The 11,841-nt window shown below is 43.0% G+C and overlaps 2 protein-coding genes across 8 annotated transcripts; one reads left to right on the top strand and one right to left on the bottom strand.

Annotated features, from left to right (window-relative positions):
* Positions 1-822: 822 nt before the first annotated feature.
* On the top strand, positions 823-2,695 carry LOC129597201 (uncharacterized). Its single transcript, XM_055494668.1, has 4 exons — positions 823-944; positions 1,037-1,125; positions 1,213-1,508; positions 1,731-2,695. Exons 3-4 carry the CDS (start codon positions 1,225-1,227, stop codon positions 2,374-2,376), a joined length of 930 nt encoding a protein of 309 aa, XP_055350643.1. The 5' UTR covers positions 823-944; positions 1,037-1,125; positions 1,213-1,224; the 3' UTR covers positions 2,377-2,695.
* A 619-nt stretch (positions 2,696-3,314) lies between these two features.
* Positions 3,315-11,625, bottom strand: LOC129597164 (serum response factor homolog). Of its 7 annotated transcripts, none has more exons than XM_055494618.1 (5): positions 11,258-11,625; positions 11,016-11,139; positions 7,986-8,703; positions 4,930-5,508; positions 3,315-4,106 (listed from the first exon to the last, which is right to left on the bottom strand). In XM_055494618.1, exons 4-5 carry the CDS (start codon positions 5,317-5,319, stop codon positions 3,648-3,650), a joined length of 849 nt encoding a protein of 282 aa, XP_055350593.1. In that variant the 5' UTR covers positions 5,320-5,508; positions 7,986-8,703; positions 11,016-11,139; positions 11,258-11,625; the 3' UTR covers positions 3,315-3,647. The 7 variants fall into 7 exon arrangements, with proteins under 7 accessions (XP_055350593.1, XP_055350592.1, XP_055350591.1 ...); XM_055494617.1 differs by having other exon boundaries at positions 11,016-11,130; XM_055494616.1 differs by lacking the exons at positions 11,016-11,139; positions 11,258-11,625 and adding an exon at positions 9,341-9,831.
* Positions 11,626-11,841: the final 216 nt, after the last annotated feature.

Genomic DNA, 11,841 nt, shown 5'->3' with positions numbered 1-11,841 from the left:
TGGACTAATCACACCGCTGCATCACTACACGTGGACTAATGAGAACATCAGGTCAACTAATACACTAGAACAATAGGTTGAGCTACGTCATCGAAGCGCGGTCACGTCGAAATGGCAAGTCGCGGTCAAAGTTCTCTGCTGGGGATTTCTGAGAAGTCGAAGTAGAGACTCGGGGTCAGGACTCGCGTAGAAGATGTAGTAAAGCCTAAGCCTTAGTTGTAAGGGTAGAAGTAGAAGTAGTAAAGTAGTACCGATGTGTACTAGTGTGAGGAGGACGCCAGTACACGTCAGGGCGGCTGCCAGGTGACAAATGCGCGTTTTTTACGGTTTTTGTCAGTTTTCTCAGCATATCCTTTTCTCTTCTATTTCTAGCCCTTCACGTTTGGGTTTCTAAATTCAGTATGATCTGTTAAAATATCAGAAAGCTTTAGAGGAGAAAGGAACTGAGAATATCTTTAAAAACGGATAAGAAAATCTGTGGGCCTGTGGTAAGCAATAGCACAGCAGTGCATTCTGTATGCGACAGTGATAACGTAGTCGACCGTTGCAGAGTCGCTTCCCAGTCCTTCTACCTATAGTAAGTTCTTGGTACAGTATATATTGATGCGAACTGCGAGAACAGGGAAGAGCTGCATTACCAGTTCATGCTAAACGTCCAGAGTGACCTTAGTACAAACTTCTAAGTATTTTGATTTCTTCGCTCAGCAACTCGGAACTGAGAGCAATTCAGATCGCCATTAAAAAAGTTATCGTAGAGGGACTTAAATTTAATCGGTAATCGGTAAATTTCGTAGTAATCGGTAAATGGAATACTACGCTAGCCCCGCCTCCAGTCTTCTGATTGGCTGCATATTTCCCACCTGACAGTGGATTACGCATAATGATTGGCTTACCGGGGAAACATGGCTACCAATCTGAATCTGCTTCCTCTGTACCTCTAGACTGTAGGTGCTTATGGTTAGCGTAACTGCTCTTCAGATATTCCACTTTTTCAGTGCCACAGTTCGTTTTGCGAACGAACAAATTATTCTTGCAGTTGAATCCAGTCAGAATTTTACCGAAGTTGTAGTACTTTCGTGACTTCCTGCTGTGCGTAATCCATTGTGTTCATCTGCCAGTTCGACGGTGAGTATTCTAACTACATGTCCGTTCACTTACACTTTTACTGCATTTCTGTTTCCTGGAGATTGGAGCTAATTTTAAATTCTGCAGTAATTCTCTGCCATGCCACTGTTACCCCCAACGAAGACCCCAGCAGTGAATCTGCTGTACAAGATCCCTACGGATCAGTTCGTCTGCGGAGCAATTAACACCAGCAAGCAGATACCGTATACGGCTGATATTAGCGTCGATGCGGATCCCACCTATCCCGATATCCCAGCATCCGTCTGGACAGTCACGATGTTGGTGACTGAAAACAGCGCAGCCGTTACTGCTACGGTGTGTCCCAAAGAGCCATCAGCAAATGTGAAGTCTTCCAACGCGATTTCGGTAGAATGCCGAGTACGGTGCGTTTGTAGAATTATGCCACTTGTCTCTCTACTCTGTACTTTATCTTCTGGGCTTTTGCTGGACAGATATTAACATACTTTTTATGGTTAGCCATATAGAAAGTTCGTACAGGTTACTTGAGTGTCCACTCAGTGTTTTGCTCCCCAGATGGTAAATTAAACCTATATCATCCATTTTTATGTAGATTAGGTCCTGCAATATTTGGTTGTTTAAAATAGGGCTTCCGCGGACGGACCATGTGACATACGCATCGAAGAAACTGGATGGCGCCTTCCTACTGCCTCAGGAACTAACCTAATGGAGCTCGTCACCTCCACGTACTCGAGCGGATATACCCACTATGCACTGAAGAGAGGAGTGGTGGTCTTTGTTAATCTTACGTTCTACGTGGCCAAAAAGGCTGAGGACGCTATCGCCCATAGACAGGATATGAAGCAGTTGCTGGATTCCCGTATGCTGACCGATTTCAAACTGGTTTGCGGGGGTAAAGATATCGCGGTGCATCGTGCCATCGTGGCCGCGCAGTCGCCGGTGTTTGCTGCCATGTTCCAGAACGATATGGAGGAGAAGAACACCGGACAGTGTGAGATCAACGATATCTCCCCGGATGTACTGGAGGCCATGATTCAGTTTGCATACACCCGCTCGCCGCTGGAAGCAAACGACATGCTGACCGATCTGTGGATGGCGGCGGAGAAGTACGATATGGTGGATTTGCGTGCGGAATGCGAGACGATGATGGCTGCTTCGCTGACGAAAGATAACGTTGTTCAGCGTCTGTGCTTTGCGGAAAACCATGATCTAAAGAAACTGCGAACCAGTGCCCTGGCGTTCATTGGTCGACATGTGGAGGAGATCGAGTAAATAGTTTGGCGTTTCATGGAATGGTTTCAGTTTACAGCAATCCTTACCTTTGTGTTGAGAAGACTGTTGTGCTGCTTATCGTTGGGATTTTTATTTTAAGTGGTGATTTTAGTCTTATGGTTTTCTGGGTAAACGCATCTACTAATTTTTTTGTGAATGATCGTTTGGAAAGTTGACCTGATTATCTTCCATATTTCCGTCTATTTCTTTTGAGAGTATGTCGCTCAATGCGTTTGACCACGGAAACCCTTGTCAGGTGTACTGTAGTTTACCTTGATCAGGTTTTACCGGCTGTTAATTGTAAGTGAAACCGTTGTTTAATTACAAAACAAAAAAAAATTTCTGTTGCGGGAACCACCATACTCTACTTACCAGTTAGTTTAAAGATATCTGCATGTGTACTTACAGCTTAGGACAAAATGGTCGCATACCCAACATCTCCACATTCAGTACGAATGCAGCGCAGTGCACTGTAGGACTGAGTTCAAAATATCCGTTTCGTACAAGTGCACTGCACCGCTTGCGTACAGAATGCTGGGTATGGGGCTATATATGCGACCATTTAGTCCTACATTGTACTATGTACTTACTTACCTTACCAGTTAGATCAAAATTGTGGGACATCTCACGTGTGATTGATTTGTGTGAGTACGTTTGGCTATTACTTACTCTACTTTAGCATTGGTACGAGCATACAGTACGATACTTCCGTTCATCTGACGTTTTAGTGCCAGAGTGTTATCATTGTCCGTTCCTTGTGAAAAGAAAGTTTAAGTAACCGGGATCGGCTGAGAGCTTCCGTTGATTTATGGGATTTGAAATTGTATTGTTGTACGTTTCAATCCACACTCAATTTACATACATTTAATGCATGTTCAACTTATTTCCTCAGCTGCCGGCAACTAATTTCGCACTTATTAAATCAATCTCAAATTCAATACGATGCTGCCTGTTTTATAAGTACTCGTAGTCGTACCGACTCGTACGTTACAGAATAAAATTCGAATCAAATTATTCCGTGCTCCAAGAATTTTGAAAATGCTGTCAGGAAAAACCTTCAGCAAGAAACACCAAATCCAATCAAATTCCGCTAATCAGATTACAGCAAAATCTTTGGACTAGCGCCACGAAAAACCCATCTGCTTAACTGCCTTAACAATTAAAGACATAAAAATGTCACAAGAAAGAAAAAACCGAACAAATTCGACTGTAAAAAGTATAAACCACTTTACAATGCACAGAGAATCATTTTTCTCCAGAAAAAAACTCCCTCATCGATGAGCATTATCCCTAGGCACGTTGGCGTAGTATCCCGCCTCCTCCGGATGTGCATAGCCCTCGAACCCCGAGAGACTCCCGTAATCCACATTCCCCGGCGGTCCATAACCACCGACATGCTCGCCGTTGAGGCGCGCTGTCTGCGGGGATGCGGCGTCGTCCGAGTCGCCGGAATCCATGTACTCATCGTCGAAATCATCGGCGCCGCCCATGCCCAGGTCCTCGTCGAAGGTGCCGTTGAGGTTCATCCGGTGCTCCACCGGGGAGTCGGCGTGCCCGTCGGATCCGCTGGGCAGATCGGGCGAATTCAGGCAGGTCTGGATGAGCGCCTTCCCGGCCTCGCTGGTGATCATCGGCTGCAGTTTGCGGGTGGCGAAGGTGTACACGTGGCCGGTCTCCGAGGCGACCAGCAGCATCACCTCCGTCCCGGTTAGTGTGGAGAGTTCATACGCCTGTACAATACGGTACGTTTACAGTTTAAATGAGGAAATTCCGTGCTGCGGATGAACATGCTGCACGAAAAATGCTAACAGCTATGGCGAAAATACCACTCTAGAAAAAGTAGCACCCCGTAATTCGTCTTGAATCCTGCACACGCAATTTTTGAAAAGGAAATACATATTACAAACTAACATTTTCACATGTAAAGAACAAAATTAACTGCATCTTAACTAAGTAATATCATATTGTACGGGCTAGTAAATCATACAGGCCCACCATAACAAGCCCACCAATACAAGATGGCATCAGTGGAGGCAACACACTACGAATATCTACGATCTGTGTACGAACTACGAAATAATACGCATTACGCAATATAAAAATAATTTAATTTTATGTACTGAGAAAATTAATTACTGCGCAGTTAACTTTAACGTAGCTTTTAAAAGAGCAAACCAAAACCGGCTACTCAAGGCGCACTATCCCTAATTCACTACTGCGAAGCTTGAATTTATGCAAGGAAGATTAAAAAAAGAATGTTATAACAATATAGATACTATAACATGCGCGCGATGTATGTAGTACTTACTAAGTACTAACTACAGTCTGTACTAATGTAAATAAGCACTTTTTAATTTTATTTTATCAGGTTAGCTCCTAACGCAAGAAGGCAGAAACAAGAAAGCACTGCTACAAGCGCTGGATTGGTAAAATCTTCTTCAATGGAAATCACAACACACACCACCTTCGCAATACTCTACCCAAGCCTAATCGAGCATTCCGATCATAAACCTACATCCGCAATCATAAAAAGCAGCGACCACGCAAACTCACCTTCTTCATCAGTCCCGCTTTCCGTTTACTGAACGTGGTATACCGCCGCAGTTTATTATCAATAAACTCCATCTTGATCTTCACCCGGCCCTTGGTCTTCTTCCCGTGCGCCGTCTTCAGTTTCCCCTGGGTGCTGCCTACCTGCAGCGTGGGGGCGGTGGACGCCGTCAGCTGGATCCCCGGCAGACCCTCCGGAATCCCCAGGCGCTCGAGGTGGGGGTTCGGCAGGGCGATGCCTGTGACGGAGGGCAGGGGCACCCGCATGAGGGAGCCCCCAGGGGCCGAGGGGAACGCGGCGGACCCCGCGGACGACACGGCGGCGCTGCTGTGGGTACCCGGGGCTTTATTAGAGGATTTCTTGGCCGGATGGGCCGGCGAGGAACTGGACATGGTGAGGCTGGGTGTGGAGATCAGACTGGCATTAAGGAGAACGCGGGGGGGAAATCGGCGGGGGTGGAGACGACCGTGCTGACGTTGAGTGCACTGGTTTGGCGCAGTGATTATGTTTCAACGATCGCACGGTGTGTTATACCGCCTCCGTGGTGTGGCACAGATCGAGCGCTCCAGATTGAAATAAATCTGTAAGATGGATTCATAATTTAGGGGAAGAGATCTAAAAAATCGCTTACGAGAAGAAGCGCCATCATGACTGACAAGTTGGTTTATCAGCGTTTATGCTAATCATTGCCAATGCGAATGACATCAATGAAATTCAACACGCGGATTAATTTTTCTGCATGTTGACAGGGGTAACAGGGAAATACGCCGTACGCGCCATGTGTTATCGCGCAGCCCGCATTTCGAATTCAGTTCAACCGTTCCTTATCGGGTTTAGTGCCGGAAACGGCAGTTAAGACAAACATTCCCATCCTGATAAGAAATATAAATTGTTGTGTTCTCATGACGATTTACCGTGCCGATTTATTTTTATAAACACTGCACCAAACTTGCGTATGTAAGCAAGGGTGGCTCACGTACATCGGCTATATACGTATATTATTATTTCCACAAATATACATAGACTCAAAACTTTCATAGTTTCGTTCCGGTAAATTAGCAACAAAACGAATTTTTATCATTATAAATTTGAGTTGAGCTATAATTGCACTACTTACAGCCCGAAAACGTCAGTTCTTGGTGCAGCAAAAATTCTCGACGAAAGGTGACCGAAAAAGTTTTTACCGTACCGACCGTACAAAATTTATAATTAGTCGTTGTTAAGTTACCAAAAACTGTATGCTTGAAGTTTTTATGATCAATGGGTTTTTAATTACTTAATTAGGAACGAATTCTTATTGGATTACGCATATATTTTCTTCTACCACGAGAAGAGTGAACGCATCGTTGACGCGTCTGCCGCCTCCGGAGACGAATATTAATGACATGGTAGTGTAGGAGATAAACACACTCACCGGCTGAAATGGTACAAAACGTCCCATTATAAAGTTACCAGTTTTCAAAAGCGCTATCAATATAATTTTATGACTCAAGTGGCGCGGGGCCACAAGGCTGAATAGAAATGGGTTAACGATGAACTCGTCCGAGCTGACAATATAACAATTATTTCATTTATGGAATGGATATGAAAGTTTTCGGCAGACTGCCGATCGGCAGTGAACGGGTAATTTGTTATCTTGATAAGGATCAAGATGTGCCAAACTCTGCCAACCTGACTGCCTCATGGGCACGCGAACCGCGCTGTCAGGTTATTGGGTGAACTTCCTTGAATTCTTGAATTCGTGATAAAAAAATGTGCATTACGTTTCTACAAACTGTTAACAACAACCAGTGTTTCTACCATTAGACATTCGACAGTAATATTTCTGCTTAAATTATAAGGCTCCCAAAAACGAAACTCCTAATTTCTTCGGCCACTGCACTACCAATCTCCTATATACCCATAACTGTAACGCAATGTACGCGTCCTGCTTCTGATTTTATATGCTGCAACAACTATAAGTAGATAAATGTACGCAATATGCAATTATGCATAAGAAACTGGCAATATTAACGCAAAATGCGCCGGTTAATCAGATTGCTAGCACTGACGAATGCCACTACTCAGAATGCGCTGTCAGGGCTTCTGCTTTGTTGTCATGCATAATTTTTGGTTTTGCTATTGCGGAATGATTCACATGGCGCACAATGTACATCTGTCGTGTCAGTCTGGAATTACGGCGTTTCGAATTAATTACAGGAAAGTGGGAACCTATGAAGGCATAGTACTTAAACAGCCGTCTGTTAAACCTCGCATGTCACGTTATCTAGCATATCTAACAAAGGTCAAGCAAATGCAACGTTATTTTCTCTCAAATCCTCAGCGCTCAACAAAACAGCCCAGAACTGCACTTTCTCCACTCTTATTACGGATGACATTAAATGCTTGAGTTTTGTTAAAAATTGTATGACAGCTCGACAGCAATTAATTTACGAAAAAGGCACAAGCACTTGTGCAGACTACTGACATATTACCTGAGTTTTAACCAATTTTCTTTTTACAGTACATACTGTACAAAGAAAATTGGTAAAATGTGAATTCATTTGTCGAAAATTAAGCTCAGAGCCTAACCATAACCCTTAGATTTCGACTTTCACGACTGTAGAGCAGTAATCAAGTCAGTCAAAATCCTGGTGACCTTTTAAGTGTGGAAAGTAAATACACCCACATGTGTGCATCGTCAATATTGGCACAGACGTTTGTGATGCTAATCAAAATTAAGCTGTACACTTGCAAAAAAAACCGTCTCAAGTTCCCTAGAAATCGTACAGTAACTTAGAAAACAAAGTCAGTAGATTCGTAATACTTACAGAGTAGTCTTAAAAAGCAATATCAACTAGGTATCGGTCACGGGAGCAGTATTACTTACTTTTTACGAACAATAAGCAGTTTACTATTTGAAAAGCGAAAAGATACATTTGCCTCATTTCGCCCTTTACACTCTACAGCTTGTCAAAGACCATTCAACCAACATCAACGGAAAACAGTGGCAATTGTCCACACGGACAATCTCTGCGCAAACATGGCCACTACACGACAATGCGACAAGATAGCCTACCTTTTTGCCGCCGAACGCCGCTCAGCATGCCACACTCAATGCGCCAGCACGATACAGCAGACAAGCGACGCAAAAATCCCGTTCTACCTCTTTTATATCAGAATCATGTTTGCCCATCGGATGATAATCAAGAGTGGGCCGGATTAAATCAATTCGCAACAGGTTGCCAGAATGCGCCGAGTAAACACTTGCCGTGCTACGCCGGCTGAGTTAGGACTACTTCCTTTACGGCGAAGTGTGTATTCAGCAGCCCGAATGAGCAAAAATTATTTCAGATGGGCTCCGATCAAATAACACAAGGAACACAAAAACTCATTGGAAAAACTAACATTTTTCGGTAAGTAGGCAGTTTCGTTACGTTCGGATTGAATGGTGACAATCCGTACGTACAATGCCGCGCGGTAATACTGAATGGGCCAATGGGATTTCGAGTGGGTATTCGGTTGAATGCGATAAAAAGCGTTGTATCAACAGGGTGTTGATCCGTCTGCGCCTGATTAGTCTAGTGCGGCCACTTAGGCAGTCAATGGAGTGTGTTGATCCGCAAATTGACCAATCTGTTGACTGAAGTGCAATTGCTCACCGTTTTCAAATATGGGATTTTGGACGATTGTGGAGATAACACAGCAATGTTCGGTAATTTTCCCGGGTTGTCACGTTCTGTGGCCAAAGAAATATGCAAATAAGCACCGGTCCAGGGTCGATGCCGGAATACCGTCTACAAAAGAGACATGCTTTATCAGGATCTAGCAAACGTTGCAAAAATAATTTTAATACCGTTCTAATTAGTGTTGCAGTTTATCACTAATATCCAATATCCATTACCAAGAAAGATACCGTTTAAGAAATTTTCCAGCACTTTCTTAATGCAAGCATGCAGAAAACAAAATTATCAAAAGAAACTTTGTAGAAAAACCAGAAACAAGTTACAGACTGATAGTAAAATATTTTTTTCTGGTTTTGCCTTAATCTGAAAGCAACAACAAGTAAGTTAATAAGCTGTTATAGCTTGTAGTAACTCACTAGTAAGTACCGGTAGTACCTTGGTATCTCTACTTCAGTCTTCGGTTAAACGTTAAATCCACTCGAGTATCTTCTTAAAAACTTACATAAATGATTTAAGATATACAGTACCAAGATAATCCATAGGCAACCTTCTCATAAAAAACTTATACAGAGCTGCAAGATATTTCTACCAGTTTCGGATGAACAAAAACCCCCGCATTATTAGAAAAGCTGGTTTGCCCCAACTAGCAATTACAGCCAAAAATTTAGCAACAACCGAAGCAGGCAGAATATCAAATGCGATGCACTCTCATCTGAAACACATGAATCATCGAACGAATTCTGCTCACTTGTAATAATTAATTCTGCCGCCAGACCATTGTCATCGCTCCACAATGCGTCATGGTTTTAACCAGATAAATAATTTTGACCAAAACTGTTGCAAGAGTATTAAGATTTTTACCCTGTAAAAAGCGCCGACAAAATAAGCGGCGCACGCGCAAAACGAAAATCTCCAGCTTCCAATGACCAGCGCGGAATTCCGTTAGAAAATTAATGGAGAAGAATTCTCAATCAGGTTAGCCTTAGGTCAGAATGTTAAACAGCTGAAACTCTCAATTTGCAGTCAAAGGAATCGGTGGAAAAACGCTGCATCTTAATGATTCGACCATTCCACCGTGCATTTACGTACACACGTCCCAAATATGCCGCAGCGGAAAAACCAGCCGGAAATGGTGATTGGCTGCTTTATTTGGCATTGCATGCATATATAGCACTTAATACCATATAATTCATGTATGTGGCCACGTAGCCAGCTTTTTTTCGCTTTCCGTTAATACGACACTGTGGTTTGGCTTCTGTTTGAATTTAATTTTCCGCCTCACAAGACGCCGGTCCGCCGCGTGCACTGTGTGTATGATTAACGGCAGTTTAAGGGCGGGATTATAATTTCCAAATATGTCTTGTCCTTTTATGGAAGTTCCGTCATTAAAAACTTCTACCCTTACTGGAACGTGAACTGTCTTAACGCGGCAGCGCATAATGTACCGATATTAAATATAGCCGCTGGTATTACACATATGGTGCTAATTTGATCTGCTGCGCGGTTTATATATTCCTGCATGATGCTGGCAATCTCTCTTCAGCATCACACGGCGCGGCGATCGCGATCTGCAACCACGCTGGGAACTATTTTTACTGTTTGGCCTAATAAATTGTTGGACGCCTTCGCTTCCAATTTGCATCCTTAAATGCTTGAGCATGTGTTCGGTACAATGTAATGCTGCGTTATTACAGCTTCACGTCACAAGTGATTAACGCCTCGCGCAATAGCCGGTGACCTTTTGGAAATTTAAGTATAATGCTACTAAACCGCTGAGAAACATTTCACTTACATAAGTTTAGCAATAAAGTAAAATATTTTTATCTTGAAATGATAAATTCAGGCGACATATGCATGCTGTTACGAAAGATTGCTTGAAATAAAACATTTTATGCTCGATTTTATGACGTTTGAATTTACACATAAATATTGAAAGTACATACCCTTTATTGCTTAATGACTCCGCACTAAATCGGTTACATATTATGCGTTAGATTTTTTTGCAGCTTTGGTACAGTTAAGCACAAATTTGCTTCGTTATACATAACAGACAAAAATATTTTCGCGCATGATTTATATATGTGAAGACTGAAGTATACACCCACAGCCCCTATAATACCGGTTTAATTTATGCATGCGATATTATAAACCCAGTTGACAGTTATCGAGATTATAGCAATTCGACTTCTGCAGTTGGAAATAACACTATTTTTAATCTGACCCTTTCAGAAGGTGCACGGTTATGTGAAAAAAGCAATTATCGGCGTTTAGAATTATTATTAACTGCAACCGCGCCGAACAAAATAGTTCGGACGCCGTACGCGCGAAGAAATTCGGCAAAGCCTTTTATTACGGCACAAGAATAACAAGTAAATCACATATCCATCAAATTCAAGTAGGCAATGAAACCTGCTTCACTTTACCGGTTTCTGCGATATGAATTCTCTTTCATACACGGCAACACCACTCGCCATCCGTCCAGTTGTCCGAGTCAACAGCGTGTATTATATGCCGCCTCCTTTAATGATTACATTTTGCCTGCAATACCTAATCGCTTTTTCAATCTCAAACAGCGTTTGACATTTTTCTTTGATTAATATTCCAAGCTTTTAAGGCCTCCATTATTTTCCAAAATATACAACGTGACTGCTGTCAAGGCGCTCACCGGTCACTTTGCATCACGTCAACTGCAACGAATCGCCTGCCATGGTTTTTACGAACCGGAAATGGTGAGCCGGAGTAGTCGTTTATTGCGTTGCTTTGTAGTTTACATCTGCAACGGCATTGAAAAGATTCCGATTTGACAATAAAACCCACTATAACACACCGTAACCCTCAAAAATCAACAAGCATGAAACAATCATCCGCGGCAGATACACCCCAATCACAACAAGAAAAACTCTTCTATACTGTCCTGCTCGGGAATCGTGCCCATAACGCATATCGCATTCCCGCGCTGTATCTGTATAGACAAACGCTGCCGAAAAAACTCTTTGGCGCGTTTCTGGCCAGTGGCAGATATTAGGCAGCTTCCAACCTTGTCCACAAGTTTCTTAGTGCCACCGTCTACTGTGAATCTCAAACGCCGCCGCAACAAAATCGTATCGTGGCATCAGCCAGTTGTGCTTCGATAACTTTCGGCTTGCCCCTTTCGGCTTGCGGCTTTGTAGTTTGTGTTGCCTAAATTGCTCGGCAAACAGCGGAACTAACACAATCGTGCAAACAACTTTTACAAGCACAAAAATAAAA

This window comes from Paramacrobiotus metropolitanus, unplaced genomic scaffold (genome assembly GCF_019649055.1).
Source record: "Paramacrobiotus metropolitanus isolate TYO unplaced genomic scaffold, Prichtersi_v1.0 Parri_scaffold0000101, whole genome shotgun sequence".
Lineage (NCBI taxonomy): Eukaryota > Metazoa > Tardigrada > Eutardigrada > Parachela > Macrobiotidae > Paramacrobiotus > Paramacrobiotus metropolitanus.
Note: the sequence above shows the minus strand (reverse complement) of the source record. Positions and strands in the feature narration are given on the sequence as shown.

Coding starts and splice junctions, on each gene's coding strand:
- LOC129597164 (XM_055494618.1), bottom strand. CDS start 5,319: ATGTCCAGTTCCTCGCCGGCCCATCCGGCCAAGAAATCCTCTAATAAA. Junction 4,107..4,929: donor AAGCGGGACTGATGAAGAAG/GTGAGTTTGCGT, acceptor CGTATTGTACAG/GCGTATGAACTCTCCACACT.
- LOC129597201 (XM_055494668.1), top strand. CDS start 1,225: ATGCCACTGTTACCCCCAACGAAGACCCCAGCAGTGAATCTGCTGTAC. Junction 1,509..1,730: donor TCGGTAGAATGCCGAGTACG/GTGCGTTTGTAG, acceptor TGTTTAAAATAG/GGCTTCCGCGGACGGACCAT.